Source organism: Xenopus laevis, chromosome 1S, assembly GCF_017654675.1.
Source record: "Xenopus laevis strain J_2021 chromosome 1S, Xenopus_laevis_v10.1, whole genome shotgun sequence".
NCBI classification, from domain to species: Eukaryota; Metazoa; Chordata; class Amphibia; order Anura; family Pipidae; genus Xenopus; species Xenopus laevis.
Window position 1 is genome coordinate 3,128,394 of NC_054372.1, and position 21,028 is coordinate 3,149,421.

Sequence of the window (21,028 nt, forward strand, 5' to 3'; positions counted from 1 at the left end):
CTGTGGACATGCACTTACCATACTGACTCCACCGGAGTTCTCAGCAGTGCACATGCCCTCCAGTGGTGCCATCCCAATGGTCGTTCCTTTAAATGTCACCCCTCTATAGAGCAGAGATTGTAATTGGAAACATTGCCGACACTCGCATTATACACAGAGAGGAACGGATAACACTCACGTTATTAGCTGCGCGTTATCATGCTTCTTCCGAGACCGCAACTTTTGCTTCCATTGTAAGAAGGATCTCAGGCTGTCGTTGGCATCGTCATTCACATCACATTGATCCCTCTCTGTCCAGACTTCTAGGCCTATCAGAGCCACCTTGATGTTCATGGACATGTAGAACTGCATAGAAAACTGAGCACGTTACTATTGTCATAGTCATACTGTCATACTATTTCTTACCCAAGCTCTAAATTATATTTAACTCCCTATCTTTTATCTCACAGGTAAACCATCCCACCTTCCAACTAATCTTTACCCTCTCATAAAGCTTTTTACTTTCTCTACTACTACTTCATTGTATCCCATAGTAATGGCTTCCAATACCAAATCTGATTCCCAACTCTCATTTGTTATTTCCCTTCTCTGATACCTCTCCTTACCCACACCCTGTCAATTTCATTTACTACCCACACCCTGTCAATTTACTACCCACACCCTGTCATTTACTACCCACACCCTGTCATTTACTACTCCCATCCTGTCATTTACTACCCACACCCTGTCATTTACTACCCACACCCTGTCATTTACTACCCACACCCTGTCAATTTCATTTACTACCCACACCCTGTCATTTACTACCCACACCCTGTCAATTTCATTTACTACCCACACCCTGTCAATTTACTACCCACACCCTGTCATTTACTACCCACACCCTGTCATTTACTACTCCCACCCTGTCATTTACTACCCACACCCTGTCATTTACTACCCACACCCTGTCAATTTCATTTACTACCCACACCCTGTCAATTTACTACCCACACCCTGTCATTTACTACTCCCACCCTGTCATTTACTACCCACACCCTGTCATTTACTACCCACACCCTGTCATTTACTACCCACACCCTGTCAATTTCATTTACTAACCACACCCTGTCAATTTACTACCCTCACCCTGTCATTTACTACCCACACCCTGTCATTTACTACTCCCATCCTGTCATTTACTACCCACACCCTGTCATTTACTACCCACACCCTGTCATTTACTACCCACACCCTGTCAATTTCATTTACTACCCACACCCTGTCATTTACTACCCACACCCTGTCAATTTCATTTACTACCCACACCCTGTCAATTTACTACCCACACCCTGTCATTTACTACCCACACCCTGTCATTTACTACTCCCACCCTGTCATTTACTACCCACACCCTGTCATTTACTACCCACACCCTGTCAATTTCATTTACTACCCACACCCTGTCAATTTACTACCCACACCCTGTCATTTACTACTCCCACCCTGTCATTTACTACCCACACCCTGTCATTTACTACCCACACCCTGTCATTTACTACCCACACCCTGTCAATTTCATTTACTAACCACACCCTGTCAATTTACTACCCTCACCCTGTCATTTACTACCCACACCCTGTCATTTACTACTCCCACCCTGTCATTTACTACCCACACCATGTCATTTACTACCCACAGCCTGTCATTTACTACCCAGACCCTGTCAATTTCATTTACTACTCCCACCCTGTCATTTACTACCCAGCTACCTCCCATTTCATCCTCTTACTTCATCCCAGTTTCATTTTTCCACTTTATTCTAAGCCTTTTTATAAATATTATTTAGCAATACTTATAGAGCATGGCCTCATTTATAACTGTCATTTTGTTTTCAGCCAACTAACATGAAGCAAAACAAGAGATGTTTTATTTATTAAGCATTTGTTTTATACAGGTAATGTGAAGGAGAGTGTGAATGAATCACTCTTTCAACCCCTCGTCACTATAGATCTCAAGCAAAGCTGACTTTGATCCGGCATGTATAATATAACCAGTACTTGCCTTGTCTACATAGTTTGCAATCTCAAGTACACGCAGCTTGGTGCTCACTAGATTCTGATTCTGTTTCATAAACTGTGGAGTAAAGAGAGTCAAGTCAGACATACGGTTTTACCAATTAGATCCCAATTTCAGTTTGGTATAAAGCAATCCAATATCGTATATACTCGAGTATAAGCCGAGTTTTTCAGCCCCCAAAATATGCTGAAAAACTCTACCTCGGCTTATACTCGGGTCAAGCGCAAAAACGGTCGCCGGCGTCTAAGAATAGTCGCTGGCGTCCAAGAATAGTCGCCGGCGTCCAAGAATAATCTCCAAGAATATTCGCCGATGTCCAAGAATGGTCGCCGGCATCCAAAAACGAGACGCCGGCACCTCCAATGGGAGCAGAAATCCTCAATTTTTTGATTGAAACTTACCAGAAGCTGCTGCATTTCTCACCCTAGGCTTATACTCAAGTCAATAAGCTTTCCCAGTTTTTGGAGGTAAAATTATGTTTTTTTCAAAACACATCAGTTAATAGAGCTACTCCAGCAGAAATCTGCACTGAAATCCATTTCTCAAAAGAGCAAACAGATTTTTTTATATTCAATTTTGAAATCTGACATGGGGCTAGACATTTTGTCAATTTCCCAGCTGTCCCAAGTCATGTGACTTGTGCCTGCACTTTAGGAGAGAAATGCTTTCTGGCAGGTTGCTGTTTTTCCTTCTCAATGTAACTGAATGTGTCTCAGTGGGACATGGTTTTTACTATTGAGTGTTGTTCTTAGATCTACCAGGCAGCTGTTATCTTGTGTTAGGGAGCTGCTATCTGGTTACCTTCCCATTGTTCTTTTGTTTGGCTGCTGGGGGGAAAGAGAGGGGGTGATATCAGTCCAACTTGCAGTACAGCAGTAAAGAGTGACTGAAGTTTATCAGAGCACAAGTCACATGACTTAGGGCAGCTGGGAAATTGACAAATATGTCTAGCCCCATGTCAGATTTCAAAATTGAATATAAAAAAATCTGTTTGCTCTTTTGAGAAATGGATTTCAGTGCAGAATTCTGCTGGAGCAGCACTATTAACTGATTCATTTTGAAAAAAATGTTTTTCCCCATGACAGTATCCCTTTAAGGACTTTGTCATCTCCCCCAGCCAAGCTTTGCCTTATCATATTAAGATGGCCCATATATACCTATGCATCTGCATTATGTTATACTCACCATGCTGTAATCTGCAACAATAAACAGTTCCATGTATTTCTGAGACCTCCAGATGTTTCTTCTTACCTGGATAGGTCGACAGTAAGTCAGAACTGTAAGAAGCTTGGATCTTCCCCTAATCCAGTCCCACTTACTACTTCTCTTATCCACTACCTAAGTGCTTACTCTCCAAAATTAAAAATAAGGATGTTTCTAATGCATATTTCCAACTGAACAGTGGTATTTGTTTTTGGGGGCTATTTAAATTGTATCCCCATATAACATTACACTTACCCTGTGATAGGCAAGAGGTGCTGTAAAGTCCTTTAAGTAAGAGGCGGTGCTTCCTGAGGGTCCATCATGCCCACAACTCCCACCTTTGATTGGCAGGTGCTCGGTCCGGACCAGCGTATGGGTTTCTTTAACTGGCACCTCCAGCGGTTTCAGGTAGTAACTGTCATTAGTACTCAGTACAATCAGGCCACTATATAAATGGATATTAAAATATTAAAGATTTGGGGGCACATTTACTATGGGTCGAATACCCTCGATATTTGACCATTGAAGTAAAATCCTTCAACTTCGAATATCAAAGTCGAAGGATTTACCGCATTTCATTCGTTCGATCGATCGTAGGAAAAATCTTTTGACCGAACGATTAAATCCATCGATCGAACGATTTTCCTTCGATCCCAAATTGACAGGAAAGCCTATCGGGACCTTCCCCTTAGACTAACATTGATGTTCGGTAGGTTTTAGTTGGCGAAGTAGGGGGTCGAAGTTTTTTTTTAAGAGACAGTACTTCGACTATCGAATGGTCGAACGATTTTTAGTTCGAATCGTTCGATTCGAAGTCGTAGTCGAAGTAGCCAATTCGATGGTCGAAGTAGCAAAAAAAAAAAAAACGTTTGAAATTCGAAGTATTTTTTATTCTATTCATTCACTCGAGCAAAGCAAATGTGCCCCTTAATGTCTGTAAGCCCCAACCACCCCTATCTACACACAGAAGTATTTTCCTTTAATTATCCAGGACCCTACAGTCATTGACAAGAAATCTTTTCCTCCCAGTGTCTGGCTCAGATTCCATTCAGTAATAAAAGCTTTATCACGTGTCAAGTCGTGGATGAGATTCAATTTGAGTTGCAATTCAATTCAGAAAAAAATATCCTGAAAGTCTATGGAAAAAAACTGGAGCTGAAATTTCTTTTCTCCTAGAATTGAATCTCTCCGACCTCTCCGGCCCTTTGTTGGGGCTGAAACTGGATGATTCTACAATTGTTTCATTTTTAGTAACGATAAAACCTATGCATCCCCCGGACTGGCAATCTGTCTGTGGGGCCGCTCTTTATTTTACTCAATTGGGCCGCTCCTGATCAATAATTCAAATTAGAAACTGCTCTGCACTCGCCAGTGAGTGATCCTGTAAACACCCGAACGAGCACGGCCGCAACCGCGTAATCACCTTAACCCAGCGTTGCCTCCTCACACAGCTACGTCATGATGTGTAGGATGAAGCAGGCGCGAGGATTCATTCTCTCCCTGGGAGCGCGCAGACACTGTAAAAGACGTGCAAACCGTGTAGGAGCCCTGCCGCTCAGAGATAACTGGCTTCTTTTCTTCCTGCGCAGGCTGCTGTATCTAATACTCTGCGAGCAGTAAGGGAGTGAGTACATTTGCACTAACTTTGTTCGGGGCTTTCTGCAGTCCTTGAAAGATTTATGGCTGGCCTGGCTGCTGCCCTTACTGCTGAAGTTAGTGTCTCTGGCTTCACTGAGCCTGTACTGTTGCATATAAATGATGGCTGAGCAAATATAACTACCCACACACTCTCCAAACCCAAACCGGCAGGAATGCAAGGAAGGAGAACAGTGCAGGCTCCGTGAATCCAGAGAAACTAACTTCAGCAGTACAACCAAAAGAGGGATTTTGGGTCATTATTTAGGTGGAAAAAATTAAAGATTGTTAACCCTGTCAAGGTCAAATGAGTTATTGGAGGTGGGTAGAAGGGATTTTTGACATAATTTTATTTTTGCGTTACTGGTCCTTTAAACTTGTTACTCATTTTTTTATTACTTATTCTTTAAAGGAGAACCAACCCCGTTTTTATTAAAATCCCCTACCCTACATAGACCCCCTCCCTGCTCTCTAGCCTAGGCAGTAGCAAAAATAACAATATAAAAAAACAAGGCCTTGGTGCTCTGAAAGCTTGCAATGTATTTTTATTGTTGGCCAATATAGGTATAATTTCTACAATACTTTTTGTATTTGTTTGTTTTTTATTTGTTACTCTTTGAGAAAGGCAGCTCTTTATGCACATAATTGTTTGCAGTTTTACCCCAATATATGAGTGGATGAGTACAAGAACATTGCGTGTTCACGTGGGCTGCTTTGATTTTTTTGCCCGGGCTGCTTTTTACCCCCAGTCCGGCCCTGAACATATGGATTAAACCCAAAGCAAGTAATGGACTGCCAGGGGCGTAACTATAGAGGAAGCAGACCCTGCGGTTGCAGGGGGGCCCAGGAGTGTAGGGGGCCCAGTGAGACCCTAATTAATGAGCAATTTTAATATATCTTGGTAAAATAGGCCAACTTATAAATATTTTGGGGCCCTAAATTGAATTTGCTATGGGGCCCAGTAACAACTAGTTACGCCACTGTGGACTGCCCTAGGGACAAAAACATCTCCTGGAGGGTCTTATATGGCTCCAGACATGTAGGAAAATGGGATGATTTTGTCAATAATGAGTGACTCTGAGGAAGTGCCGTGAGATCCGGCAAGAAACGCGTAAATCAGCCCAGATTTCCCCCTGTTTGTTTGTTTCAATAAAGCCGACAATTTAACACAAACGCTGATGTCCTCACATGGTGTCCCGGATCAGCGCCTGGAACGCGAGAATATCGTTGTATCTGCATTGAACACCAGCAAGAAGTGGCTGGCGTCTCGCAAAGGCAGCAAATGGGAAGGCACAGTATCTCTGGGTGAGCTCCGATGCGATCTGCATCATTTCTAATCATTTAACAATAATGATCGTTACCTGATTCCTGAGCAAGTGGTGAGGGCGACAGAGGAGTCTTCATAGTCGCGCACATACCCATGGTAATAGCAATGCTCCTGTGGGTGTAAAGGCAAAGACGGTTACAGAAATTTGGCTGCACGCTTAAAGGCACATTTATCAACTTCAAGTTATTTTATACTCCCATGAATTTGAAATTCAACTAGTCGGAATTTATCAATGAAATCAATTTTGGACGAATTGAAACGACCCAAAAACTCAAATCGAATTCGATCAAACTCAATTCCTCCAAAACGAACTTGAAAGTCAGGAAGGCTGCAAACGTCTCCAAATTGATCCCTGGACCTCTCCCGTTGACTTAAACAGTAATTCGGCAGGTTTTAGGTGGCGAATAGTCGAAATCTTAAAGGGCCAGAGTATGATAACTCTCGACAATCGAATTCTAATTTTTTTTTAAAAAAAAACTCGAATCAAGTTTGGAGAATTCCCTAGTCGAATTCGACAGTTTTGACCATAAAACTAATTTTCAATTCGACCCTAAATAAATCTGCCCCTCAGTGAGTGGACTTATCTAATGGATCAGCACATGAGCTTATAGGTTATATAACTAGTATAACTAGCCACTTCTAGACCAACAATTAACTGTACAGATATAATAAATCATGTCATTGTTTTGTCTGTGTTGTTTTGCCTCATCACCAGACAGCAGGAGAATTCAAGAGATACAAGTGTATCCCTACACTTATTGGTGGGACCCTGAAACCCCAGAACCCACAGTCTGACTCACCGTGTGATTGGGGGACAACGTCACCATGTGCCCATCAGTGTAATGTGTCTCAGTGTAGCCGGGGGCAAACAGGAGACTGAAATACAAGGGTAAGTTTAGGATCTAAATATTGAAAAAAGCATTTTATTCCCTAATCATCACGCTGGGAATTGAGCCACAGACACACATGGAACATTATGTACAAGGCACGGAGTATTTTATCATTATACCCTGTAATAATAAAGTGTATTGATCCTAGAATCCTATTTAAATACACAAAAAATTTTCCAGTTGCCTACAGGAGCAGAAATAACACATAGGGGCAAATTCACTAAGATTCGTAGTTGCACCAGGCGTAACTTCGCTGCACTTCGCCGCACTTCGCCAGGCGTAGTTTCGCCAGCGCTTCGCAAATTCACTAAAATCCAAAGTTGCGCTCAGGGGTGGCGTAAGGTTGCGATGTTGCGCTAGTGTTGATTCGCTAAGTGAAGCAAAGTTACGCTAGCGAAGGCTAATTTGCATACGGCGCCAAATTCAAATTTCAATGGAGGAATACGTATCAGCACTACAAATGCCTGGAAAACCTTCAAAACATCAAATAAAAATGTTTATTTTGCCCTACACATGTGCCCACTGTATAGGTAAGTTGCCATGAGTCAGGAAATGTAGGGGGGAAGGAGGGGAGCCCCAAAAAATTTTTCGATCTTTTTCAGCCTATCACCCATAATGTAGAAAACACGCCAGCGTTTTTTTGGGACTTAGAAAACATTTTGACTTTTTTTGAAGCAATCCCTATCTACTCTATTGCGCTTCACCAGGTCTGAGGTGGCGAAGGAAGTCTAGCGTAAAAGGTAGCGTTCAGTACACTGCGCGCGTTAGTGAATTTGCGTAGTTACGTCCGTAGCGTAAGGGTGCGAATTTACACTAGCGATCTACGCCAGCGTTCGTTAGTGAATTTGCGCAGTAACGAAAATGCCAAACGCTAGCGAAGTAACGCTTGCGTTTGGCACTTCGGTGCTTAGTGAATTTGCCCCATAGTTCCCTGCTAGGGGGAGTCTGCAGAGCTCACATTAAAGATGGCCATACACGCACCGATATTAATTTCTGAGGATTCAGCTCAATGTTTATTGAAATGAATAATCTTTCTTGGAAACATCTTTTGTCTATGGCCACCTTAAAGGAGAACTAAACCCCCTTGCTAATAAAAACCCCTACTCCCCATAGTCCCCCCTCTCTGCTCACCCCGGCACAGGTGTTCACACAAGTAAATGCCCCTATGTTGCTAATTACCCCTCATTGCAGAGTCAGCGGAGCTCACGGGTGCCATTTTTCGGTGCTTTGCTAATCTTTGGGTCCCTTCTGCGATTTTCGTGGTTTTCGCGCATGCGCAGTTGTTCAGGACCAGAATACGGCGCTTACTTACTGTATATTCCTGAAGCGCTGAAGATGGCGCCCGTGAGCTCTGAATCACTGACTCTGCTATGAGGGGTAATTACCAACTTAGGGGCATTTAATTGTGCGGGGGGGGCCATGGAGGGTAGAGGTTTTTAGTAGCAAGGGGGTTTAGTTCTCCTTTAAGGAATTGGTTTCCACTCATTACTTGCAGCTTGAGAAGGAAGTACTCATTGCAGTCCAGGTGATGGTTTATTCCAACCTTTCAGTAAATTAATATTCCTCTCATAAACTGGAGTTTAATGGGACACAATGATTTTTCTCTACCTGTAGAAAATACTGGTAAAGTAAATGGCGATGCCTCTTTGTGCGCAGTAACGTACAGGAATGGGGTCTGTCTGTTAAAGGGATCGTTCACCTTCAAACACTTTTCAGTTCAGTTGCTTTCAGATTGTTCCCCAGAAATAAAGACTTTTTACAATTACTTTCTATGTGTGATTGTTATATTGAAGTGTAAAGTGTCATTTTTCACCTTCTAAAGCAGCTCTGGGATTGGGGGTCGCCGACCCTGTAAACTGTTCTAAATTGATACATTTAGTTGATCCATTTCTTCTCTTTGTCCCTGCTGAGCATTATCCCTGGGTATCATTACAGGCAGCTGTTAGACTTGATACAATAGTTACTGATACTCCAGAGATGCTGCTGAGAAATGGATCAACTCAATGTTGTGAAATTGTAACAGAATCTGCACCTGAATTACTGAGCTGTCACTCAAACACCAGAGACACCGACATTATACTTTAAAATAATAAATGGAAGGTAATTGAAAAAAAAAGTCTATTTCTGGGGAACAATCTGAAAACAATTGAACTGAAAAAAGTGTTTGGAAGGTGAACGACCAAATCCAGGATTCGGTTCGTGATTCGGCCTTTTTCAGCAGGATTCGGCCGAATCCTTCTGCCTGGCTGAACCGAATCCGAATTTGCATATGCAAATTAGGGGCGGAGAGGGAAATCACGTGATTTTTTGTCACAAAACAAAGAAGTAAAAAATGTTTTCCCCTTCCAACCCCTAATTTGCATATGTAAATTAGGATTCAGATTCGGTTCGGTATTCGGCCAAATCTTTCGCGAAGGATTCGGGGGTTTGGTTGATCCAAAATCGTGGATTCGGTGCATCCCTACTTTGTTATGTACATGTGTGGGAAGGAGAATTACACAGGGTTTGCACAGAAACTGGGGCGGCACTGCTTGCAATAGAGATTTATAACTCCATGGAATAACCTAAACCAAAACCAGGTCTTATACACCTGTCATTGATAGGATTGTAAATATAGAACACCCAACCAAGTACATTGATTTCTCAGTACAAACATTATGAGCAGAATAAATGCCGTGTCAGGTAAAGTTTTGCACAATTGCTCCGATTCTCATCTATAAGAGCAGTGGCCACTAGTGGGAGCTCTTGCACCACAGTCCTGCAATTGTGATCTGATCCACCCCTGACTGCAGTGAACTTACCCCTGATCAGCTGCTCAATTTGTGTATTATTATTATTATTATTATTATTATTGTATTATTATCTGTTTTTATCTGGGTTAGTGAAAAGCACATGAAAACCTACTGATTTCTCTCCACTTTCAGGGTGAACTGCCTTCCTTCTGATGACACCAGTATCTCTCCCCGGTCTGGAGTCCCCTGTATTAAACATAAAGAAAAATAAAATAACCAGTAATAAATCTTTTCTTTGAAAAGCACAATGGCATAAATAGGATTAAAGCCTTGGTGGCTCCCTGTAGCCCTGTATGTTTTGTACATCATCCCACTCCTACAACTGAAGGGGTCGCAGGTTTCCTATAGAAGCTCTTCTGTTTATACAGAAACAAATCATTTGTATCAGCAGCAGGTTCAGCATTTAGTGATCGGATACAGTTACCATAATAAAAGAAAACATCTTATTGGTTGATATATGTTACCGTCCTAATTTTGTAGGACTGTATTGTCCAAATTGCTGTGCCTCCTCCCAGCTAAAAGCTAATGAAACAATCGGATCTTTATTCCTGATCATTTATCTGATCTTTCTCGCTGAATTCTGTCCTGAGTTTCTTGCAAAATTGTGACAATATACAAAGATCACTTCAGTATTTCTCAGTACACAAGACTTCTCAACCAACTGATATCTGAATAAGGCTCAATCTCATACTGACTCCACAGGTCAATAGCCTTTAAATATTGCCACGAATGGCTCAGTACCTACCCTTGTGAAGGCACCTTAATTAAAGAAGAATTAAACCTTAACTAAAAAAGTAGTATAGAAATGTTGTACATGATGTTTTGTGCTTCTGTACCAGCCCAAGGCAACCACAGCCCTTTAGCAGTGAAGATCTGTGTCTCCAAAGATGCCCCAGTAGCTCCCCATCTTCTTTTCTGCTGATTCACTGATTCACATGCTCTGTGCTGCTGTCACTTACTGAGCTTAGGGACCCACTCACAATATACAGTACACATAGAATAGAAATGTCACAATATAAGGCTGATTAGTAATTAATACACATAATTACTACATGGCAGCACAGAAACCAGTGCAATTAGCATCAGAATTGAATAATCAGCAAACCTGTAGCATCAGCTTATATTACAGCAAGGGAAGCTCATTTTCTGCTGCTGGATAATTAGTGACGAGCCCTAAGCTTAGCTTCTCAACAGCCAATCAGAGCCCACTGAGCATGTGAGTGTCACAGACACTTTCCAAGATGGTGACCCCCTGTGACAAGTTTGAAGTCCTGGATCATTGCTGCTATTGACAAGCTCAAACTTTAGCCTTGTGCAATTAGTTCACTATATAAAATAGGACATTTTTAGCCACATTCATTTTTAGGGTTTAGTTCTCCTTTAAATAAAGCAGCCTTTCCCTAGGGCTGTGTGCAGGCCACACATATCAGCAGTTATTACTCATTAACAAGGAATTCTGTGTTTGGTTTAAAGTTATTTGCCTTATGGTAAGGACACACTGGGCGATTCGGGGAGATTTAGTCACCTGTCGACTAATCGCCTCGACTTTGCGGCTACCAATCTCCTGAACGCCTTCCCTCACTCATGAAAAATCGGATTCTTTTTCCGAAGTCGCCCGAAGTTTCCTCGTGAGGCAACTTCGGAAAACTAATCGCGGGTGTGATTAGTGCCGGCAATTTTTCATTCTAGCCAGCGCAGAGTGAGGGAAGGCATTCGGGGAGATTGGTCGCCAATCTCTATAAGAAATAGCCAGGGAGGAGAAATGGAGCGCCACGCGATGGATCGTCGCCCTTACGCCATTTCTGAAGAGGAGCGCAAGCAGAGAATCGCTAAGTACTTTCTTAATAAACACTTTGAGAATTGAAAGCTAAAACTGCCTTGGTGTTTTTTTTTCGTTAAGTAGAAACAAATTTAAAAACAAAACAATTACCGTATGTTATTGGTCTTTTAAAGGGAAATTCACCTTCATTAGAAAAACTGTAATAACACATAAAAAACACAGAAATGTGTTCAAACTTTCATAACCTGCCAAATTTTGTAAAATGGACATGGTAATTAGGGGGTGTGGCCACAACATGGGCGTGGTCAACATGCTTTTCTTTCTGTTTCCAAAATGTTGGGAGGTGTTTAATTATTCACATTATCCTACGTGAGTCCACGGCACAGGTTGACTATAGAAATATTAGGGATGCACTGAATCCAGGATTCGGTTCGGGATTCGGCAAGATTTGGCTTTTTCAAGCAGGATTCTGTCGGCCAAAGCGAATCCAAATCCTAATTTGCATATGCAAATTAGGGGAGGGAAATTGTCAAGAAACAAGGAAGTAAAAAATGTTTTCCCCTTCCCACCCCTAATTTGCATATGCAAATTAGGATTTGGATTCAGTTCGGTATTCGGCTAAATCTTTCCCGAAGGATTCGGGGGTTTGGCCGAATCCAAAATAGTGGCTTTGGTGCATCCCTAAGAAATATACAGTACCGTCACTTTAAGCGTATCCTAAAATTCCAACAGATGTTGTGTCCCATCTATGTGTCTGCCAATCACAGACTTAGTATCTTCTCTTATTAGTTTATTGAGCGATTGTTCCCATTGGGAGGAAAACGAAAGCTGTGGGGAAGCCGTATGGGAAAGTAAGAGGGAGAATAGAAGTGTCTGCTCAGCAAAGAGGGAATTTGTTGGCCAGTGATATAGTGAGAATAGAACACGACATGTTATTTGCGTCTCGTCTGGGATAATATTATCTCTAATTATGTGTTTTGGGGGTACAGTAATGAGCAGTTTTATTTCCTCTCGCTGCGCCAGGAATGTCCCGAATTAGACTGACCCAAACATCAAAGTCCTGCTGGTTTAACTCCTGCTGTACTGGCTGCCGTCCATAGCAATGTCCCCAGCACTTCTGTATATATAATGTAATGTATCACACTGACATGTCCCTCCTGCAGCTCTGAAGTGTGATTTGCACTATACAGCGCTACACAAATATATATATATACATACATATCCCCTCAGTACTACTCATGTCTGTGATAATGGATTGGAGGCTTGTGTTGTTTTGCAGGCAGGAATGAAGAGGTTAAAGAGGGTTGTTCACCTTTGAGTTAACTGTCAGTAGGATGTAGAGAGGGATAGTCTGAGACAATTTGCAATTGGTTTTCATTTTTTATTATTTGTGGTTTTGACTTATTTAGCTTTTTATTCAGCAGCTCTCCAGTTTGCAATTTCAGCCATCTGGTTGCTAGGGTCCTAATTTTCCCTAGCAACCATGCACTGATTTGAATAAGAGACTGGAATCTAAATAAGAGAGGCCTGGATAGAAAGAGGAGTAATTAAAAGCACCAATAACCATTTGTAGCCACAGAGTATTGTTTTTTCAGATGGGGTCAGTGACCCCTAGTTGAAAGCTGTATTGAGGCAGAAGAAGAAGAGAATCTGTTCAGATGAGAGTCTCAGTGTATGTTGGAGCCAGTGCATGTGATGGGTGTGGGGTGCAGTGGGTGCAGTGGGTGTCGTTCAGCAGACAGTGATGCACAATGTGACAATTGGAGTAAATTCATTTATCTGGGGAGCAACTGAGTTGAATAAGAGACTGGAATATGAATAGGAGAGGCCTGAATAGAAAGAGGAGTAATAAAAAATAACAATAACAATACATTTGTAGCCTTACAGAGTATTTGTTTTTATTTAGATGGGGTCAGTGACCCCCATTTGAAAGCTGGAAAGAGTAAAGGGCAAATAATTACAAAAAAACTATACAAAATATATAATGAAGACCAACAGGAAAGTTGCTCAGAATTGGCCATTCTATAACATACTTTATACTGAACGTGCCAGGTGCTGAATGTTCCATTATGAAGAACTATTGATAAATAAAAAGGAGCAGCTAAAAGAGAGGCCTCAGATGTGCAGAGTAAGGGGCAGCCAAGGGGATGGGATTTTGGTTGAATTCAGTAAATGTTGGGTCAGTCGGGAGGTTCCTGGTTTTATAGAGTTTTTCTGCAACAGGAAGAAAATCAGTGGCTGCTGCTATTTAGCTCTGGCAGGTGTCACTTTGTATAGTTCTACTTTAGTCTTGTTTTCTTTTTGTGCCTCAACTCTCTCCACTTTACTCCACAATGATCCTGTAATGCCGCTTAACTCTTTCCTCCAAGTCTTTGTACTGCCCGTTGTACAAGCTGTGCGGCAGCTCGGGGACAAGTTCTGCTAACTGCCATATACTGGAGCTTACTGTCAGGTCCGGACTGAGAACTAAAATAGGCCCTGGCATTTAAGCTACACAGAGGCCCAAACAGCCCCCACCAGCCCACTAAATACTGACTTTCTATGTAAATATTAAAACAGCACTGGACTAGCAAACCAGAACATTAGGACCCGTTCAAGTCTAGACCAACTGGTAGCCAATCAGGGTTAGGGTTAACCTGTATTCCTTCAAAGTATTAGAATGTTACGACTACTAGAGCAAAAGCTTTACCCAAATAAGAACATTAGAACCTTCATGGGGGCTAATCATCCTGAAGCCAATCAGACCATTATAATAACAAATATATGTTCACAAGATGCTGCCGGATTAACAACACAGGAGTCAAATGGACCAAAAAGGTCTAGTATTTCATTTTTTGAATCATTCTTTATTCCTAAACAGATTTCATCAGCGAGTGATTGTGCAAGGGTTAACTCTGAGTAACAACATTGGGTTATTTCCAGCACTTTTACTCATTTCATTGAAATGCTCAGAGCTTGGTTTTGTGTCTGGGCGAGTAATGGAGCGGCCAATTTATATCCCAATATGGGCACCAGACAAGGCTAATTAATACCCCTCACTGTATCACATTGTCGCTCAGCTGCCCTGTCTGACAGTTGGGAGAAATACAATGAAATCACAGTGTGAGCATTAGATGCCCCAGTACAGTATATATGTCTGTATTTATATAGGATCAGGCAATGATTTACACTGTAAGGATAAAATAAAGACAATGAAGATTAACAGACTCAAGAAAAGAGGAGAAAGTTCCTGAGAGCAAAAGCCAAGTTCTTATTGGTAGAGGGGGATTTTCCCTACATTGCTGGAAGAATTACTGAAGGAATCTTTTCAAGAACAGCCATGACTTTCAAGTGTGGGAACAATGCAGGGCAGCTCTACGTGTGGAACCTCAGATGGGCCCCAAAAATGATTATTGTCTACATGGTTAGTATTACAGAATTTGCAGCTAATCTCAACATCCAACATGATTATGGGTGACATGGCCTTTATATGGAGATTATGGGTGACATGTCTTTTATATGGAGATTATGGGTGACATGGCCTTTATATGGAGATTATGGGGGACATGGCCTTTATATGGAGATTATGGGTGACATGTCTTTTATATGGAGATTATGGGTGACATGGCCTTTATATGGAGATTATGGGTGACATGGCCTTTATATGGAGATTATGGGTGACATGGCCTTTATATGGAGATTATGGGTGGCATGGCCTTTATATGGAGATTATGGGTGGCATGGCCTTTATATGGAGATTATGGGTGACATGGCCTTTATATGGAGATTATGGGTGACATGGCCTTTATATGGAGATTATGGGGGACATGGCCTTTATATGGAGATTATGGGTGACATGTCTTTTATATGGAGATTATGGGTGACATGGCCTTTATATGGAGATTATGGGTGACATGGCCTTTATATGGAGATTATGGGTGACATGGCCTTTATATGGAGATTATGGGTGGCATGGCCTTTATATGGAGATTATGGGTGGCATGGCCTTTATATGGAGATTATGGGTGACATGGCCTTTATATGGAGATTATGGGTGACATGGCCTTTATATGGAGATTATGGGTGACATGGCCTTTATATGGAGATTATGGGTGACATGGCCTTTATATGGAGATTATGGGTGACATGGCCTTTATATGGAGATTATGGGTGACATGTCTTTTATATGGAGATTATGGGTGACATGTCTTTTATATGGAGATTATGGGGGACATGGCCTTTATATGGAGATTATGGGGGACATGGCCTTTATATGGAGATTATGGGTGACATGGCCTTTATATGGAGATTATGGGGGACATGGCCTTTATATGGAGATTATGGGTGACATGGCCTTTATATGGAGTCCCCAGCTTTCCTGCCTTTACACTGACAGGCTCCTCATCTAATTTGGTTTTTGTATTATCCTCCAATGAGTTAGTTTCATCCAATCTGAAATATTACAGAATTTTATCCTGCAGCTAACCTTAACATCCCGACATAGGGAGTTGCTGGAGGGTAGCACACTAGGTATCCATGATTGTGGGAGAGATGGCCTTTATATGGAGTCCCCCGCTTTCCTTCCTTTACACTGACAGGCTCCTCGTCTAAGGGCTCTTACTCACAAGCGGTTGTAACTGCGCTCCCCTGCGTTCCGTTTTTCAATGGGGCTGTACTCACACAGGCGCATGTAGGCGCCGAACGCACGAAAAATGCAGCATGTTGCGTCTCAACCAGCGTTCGGCACTACAACCGCTCGTGAGTAAGAGCCCTTATTCAGCTTTTGTTTTATCCTCCAATGAGTTAGTTCCATCCAATCTGAGATAGTTCCACCAAAATAAATTGGATTTGTCAGCAAGACCAAACTTCAGATTATCCTACTACACTATATATCCTATATATATACTATATATACTAAGGGAGGAAAGGAGGGGTTGTACAGTTCTCAACAACTTCATTTAAGAAAAGAGAAGTGAAGATTAAATTCAGTGATTACATTCGCATTTGCTATCGCTAATTCTGTGAAATACTCAAAGAACCCAGTTCCTGCTGCAGATTCCTGTCCAAATAACTGGACCAGCAAAGCCCAAGCCAACCAGGGGCGAAGTCCACCAAAATGGAAATATCAGCCAGCGGCAAGATGTTGGCAATTGCAGTTCAGCACAAGGGCTCCATCATAATGTTAATATAACATGGCCCTCAAACATTAGGAACGACTAAAAATCGTCCCACTTGTCAGGGGCTTATCGGCTCCTAGTGGAGAAGTCCGGACCAAGGAGGAAGCTTAAGGATTAGTCCAAGTTTGCGGTATCTAAAGTGGTCAGGTGTAAACGTAGTCAAGTTCAGGCAAGAGTTCAAGAAGGCAGTCAGCAAGAATCAGAATCAGGGTCTAGCAGAGGAATCCAGGAAAAAATTTAGGAAACCCAAGAACACAATTCAGCAATTCCTATAATCAGGCTTTGAACCCGTGACCTGGAAGTCATTATATTTTCCACTTTCTTGCCGGGCGCGTGACGTCATCGCGCTGGCGTCGGCCCACATGGGTCATAGGCGCCGCCATCTTGGACCATTTCACTGGCTACAATTGGTCAGAATGATCTTGCCTGTGTTGTTTTGCCTCCATGTTTTATGAAAGATCATCCAAACTCAGTTTTATGGAACAAGAGCTCAAATGAGGAAACTATTAAGATGAGGAGCTCATGTAATAAGACATAATGAGCTCTGCTTTTAACCTAATTAAACTATATGGGGACCATGATATTATTTCTTACAGAGCTTTCCAAAACCTCACAGTGAAAATCCATCTTGTGCCTCAGAAAGTAAGGAAGCAAATGCCTCGGAATATACTGAATTTCTTGCTAAAAATATACTTTGCATAGAAACAGCCAACATTCTGTGTGCACTAGAACAACATGAGGTGCAGTTTAACAAAGTATAGAGAATTTTTGTTATTGCTGATATTACTGAGTTTTTAGCTGGAGTTTAGAAATGTGACCCAGCAAGGACATTGGGCACACAGCATCTTTTTCAAGGAATTCTGACACTTTCCAATAAAAATATGAAATTTGATTGTCATGATATTTGCACAGACAACTCCGCTGACACCAAGATAAAACGTTATCGGTAAAAGCCGGTGTGAGAGGGGGATAATAAATCACATGACAAGTACAGTATCACATAGGCCAGAGGAGATGTAATAACCAAGTCATCAATGGAAACAGACGTGAGGGTTATATTGACCTCCGCCAAGATTTAATCTCTGATTCTCGCCAGTCATTGTTCACATAAAAGGCCACATTTATGAGCATGTTCCAAGTCAAATATTAAAAACTTCAGTAAATATTTAGAACAATTATAATAATGGGGGGCAAGCGTTGTGTTTCAGGTGATAGTTGGGTGCCTTAAGTCCTCATTTGTTTATTTGTCTGTCCCAGGAACGACTTACGATGGCCATAAATGCAGAGGTCGCCAAACAAGTGGATTTATTCCCAATTTATCAGGTTGATCACGTTGCTGAGAATACAGGCAGTCGGACCGAGGACCACATCAACGAACCAATGCATTCCTCAATCCAATCGGATTTAAACTTGCCTGATCAACATCTGGCAGATTTTTGGCTACATATCAATGGGGGATGCCCATTGGGGGACCACATACACTACCCAATAAGCTGCCCACGTAGTCTGTCAGAAGATTATATCTTGTGTATGACCACCTTTATTCTGCTTTACTAAAGACCTGCCTGTTTGGCATCGTCTTTTTTGGTCACCTAGGTGGTGAACGAAACTGGACTGATCTAATTGTTTCGCCACGTGGGCCACAAATAGGGTCACATTAATGGCCTGTGCAGAACCACAGCCAAATGAAGCCCTCGCCACCCCTATCTCACTAGATATAAGTTGTGGAGATATTATTTTGACCCCATACATAGGCCAATATACTGCCAAGTCAGAAGTCTCCAAGTCCGTAGACTTTATTTGCCTTACCACAACCATTCTTATCATCTACTCCTCCTGTGGTCTTTACCCCTACAGCAGTCATTGAGGCAAAAAGTAGATTGTTCAGTCATAGCATTATCATGCAACACCTTGTGTTTGCTCATAGTTTGTATAGAGAGATCCGTTAAATCTATGCCAACACACATATTCATCTATACTAAGCACGGTTTCACAATAACAGCCCCATACATTTGCTAATAGCATAGGTATTGCACTAAGCCAAGCATAATTCAGCAGGAACAGCCCCTTAAGTTTACTCATAACCTACATAGAGATCTACTATAAACTATGTCTCATCTTCTGTGTCATTATGATCACTAGGCCAGCGGAGCTAGCGTTCTAGTTTCTGTTCCCAAGCCGTGGGAATGTACCAACCCAGGAAGAATTGTTGGCCATGCTGTACATGCCAGGTGAAGTGCCAGGTGAAGTGCCAGGCTCTTATTCCCATTCCAGGGAAGTGCAGGTGGGCAGCTGCTTTAGGGCCTGGATTTCTTCTCTTCAGATACAAATCATATTGTTCTGACATTTTCTTGGCTGGTTGATGGAAGGTTTGTCTGCACATTCCTCTCTTTGGGCAGTGAAAGCTCAAGTTGTTACCCTGCACAGCGTCTGTTCTTAGTGTTCTGTTCAGTACTGAGATCATCGTAGGGAACTGGCCAACCTTGGCCTGCTGGACTTGATTCAATGAACTTGTAATGATTATTAGAGAATGCTGTGCACATTATTTCACTAATCCTCTGCCCTGAAGGCCTCAAGTATCTAAGCTGCTCTTCCAGGACACCATCCTCTCCAGCAACTGAACACACACGAGCTGAAGTGAAACCACACAGAAGTGCACTTCTAAATTTGGGTCAGTGATCGTTGTGGATCAAATGGAAGGGCTGCACTTGATGGACAGATGCCTTCTTGCAACCCTAATTTACCATGTAACTATCCATGAATGTCAATGTGACTACCACTCACTCCCCGTAGGCTAGGGGGCTTCAGTGATAAGTGCCACGATGCATATACAAGTTCTAGTATCCTCTTATAGACATTACCCTGACAGAGGTTAAAACTCTACCCCTAACTCTACAGCAGGGGTGGGCAATATGCAGCTATAACAGGTCACCCAAGCCTAACCTGCTAACTATGCTTTTATAAATACACTTTATCCAGAGGTTCCTCAGAACAGAGAGAGAGGCTGGAGTATCTCTGTGGATACCATTCTTCTTGTCTGAGATGCCCGGTGGGAATAAATCAGGAAACCAAGTCAGCATTAGGATGTCTGTATAGTCTGAATAGGCTTGATAAAGGGTCCAGTTGGGCCCGAAACATTGCCCTTCTGTGTGTATGTATGGGCTAATAAAACACTGAAGATTTTTTCAACACTACTGGTGTGCTACTGGATTTTTTCCATTGGATGTGAAACTTGACCCAGCTTGCAGGCAAAGGTCCTCCAGTTTAGCACCTGGACCTACACAGGTGAATATAAGAGGGTAGAGCACTCCTAAATACTTACTATAGTCTGAAAAGTGAGACCACCTCATGGCGGCAAAGGCAGAATCCGTCCAACTCTTAAGTGTCCAAAATCTCTCCTCTTGGCACAGAACTGAATCACCCAGTACTATGTGACCTGAACGGATTTATCTCCACTTTGTGTTTAGTTCTTTCCCTAAATTGAAACTCTCAAACATGGAAAACATCAAGCATTAACTGCAGATATTTACAGTTCCCCATGGGCTTGGGAAAAGAAAAAGAAAGAGTTGGCGTCTCAGGCATTTTGCACTTAAACAACTTGGCTGGCTGAATATCTAGCTCTATAAATTGATAAATAGCTTGCGCTTAAACATGTCACCACGTTGCATATTAAATGTCTTTATCCAAAACTTTGTCCAAAACAGCTGCGGAAGCAATGCGAGTTAAGAGAAGGATTCTCATTTCAAACATAGCATGGAATGGTTTGCTTGACTTCCCCTTTGCTTGACAAGACGGGAAAAAAATCTCCTAATTACTAACAGATGTGCCTTTCAGAGAGAGGTTGGCAGACGAGGGCACTAATCCCACTCCCCGACACAAGTGCAAGACCTTGGGGGAGGGAGGCAATGGGAATTTCTTGGGAAGCTTTAGCTCAAAACAAAAACTGTGGTACCGTGTTAGCCAGTAGCAAAAATAACAAATAAAAAAACAAACAAATACAAAAAGTATTGTAGAAGTGATACCTATTTTGGCTAACAGGGTATTTTGCCTGATGAAGGGACCTTGGTGCTCCGAAAGCTTGCAATGTATTTTTATTGTTAGCCAATATAGGTATAATTTCTACAATACTTTTTGTATTTGTTTGTTTTTTATTTGTTACTCTTTGAGAAAGGCAGCTCTTTATGCAC

General features: G+C 42.0%; 1 protein-coding gene and 1 long non-coding RNA gene across 3 annotated transcripts in view; one reads left to right on the plus strand and one right to left on the minus strand.

Annotated features, from left to right (window-relative positions):
- Positions 1-10,652, plus strand: part of LOC108706480 — a 37,644-nt gene extending 26,992 nt beyond the window's left edge. The window contains exons 3-4 of the long non-coding RNA XR_001934103.2: positions 6,939-7,112; positions 10,038-10,652. This is a non-coding gene — a long non-coding RNA (uncharacterized LOC108706480). The remainder of the gene's footprint in view (positions 1-6,938; positions 7,113-10,037) is intronic.
- Positions 1-21,028, minus strand: part of adam33.S (ADAM metallopeptidase domain 33 S homeolog) — a 52,256-nt gene that overhangs the window by 15,775 nt on the left and 15,453 nt on the right. The window contains exons 3-10 of one of the 2 annotated variants that reach the window (XM_041579334.1): positions 10,018-10,091; positions 7,024-7,099; positions 6,258-6,334; positions 3,517-3,706; positions 3,244-3,309; positions 2,044-2,115; positions 179-345; positions 19-103 (exon numbers count right to left, since the gene is read on the minus strand). In XM_041579334.1, the coding sequence (XP_041435268.1) occupies positions 19-103; positions 179-345; positions 2,044-2,115; positions 3,244-3,309; positions 3,517-3,706; positions 6,258-6,334; positions 7,024-7,099; positions 10,018-10,091 (807 nt within the window). The remainder of the gene's footprint in view (positions 1-18; positions 104-178; positions 346-2,043; positions 2,116-3,243; positions 3,310-3,516; positions 3,707-6,257; positions 6,335-7,023; positions 7,100-10,017; positions 10,092-21,028) is intronic. The other variant, XM_041579335.1, reaches the window with a different exon arrangement.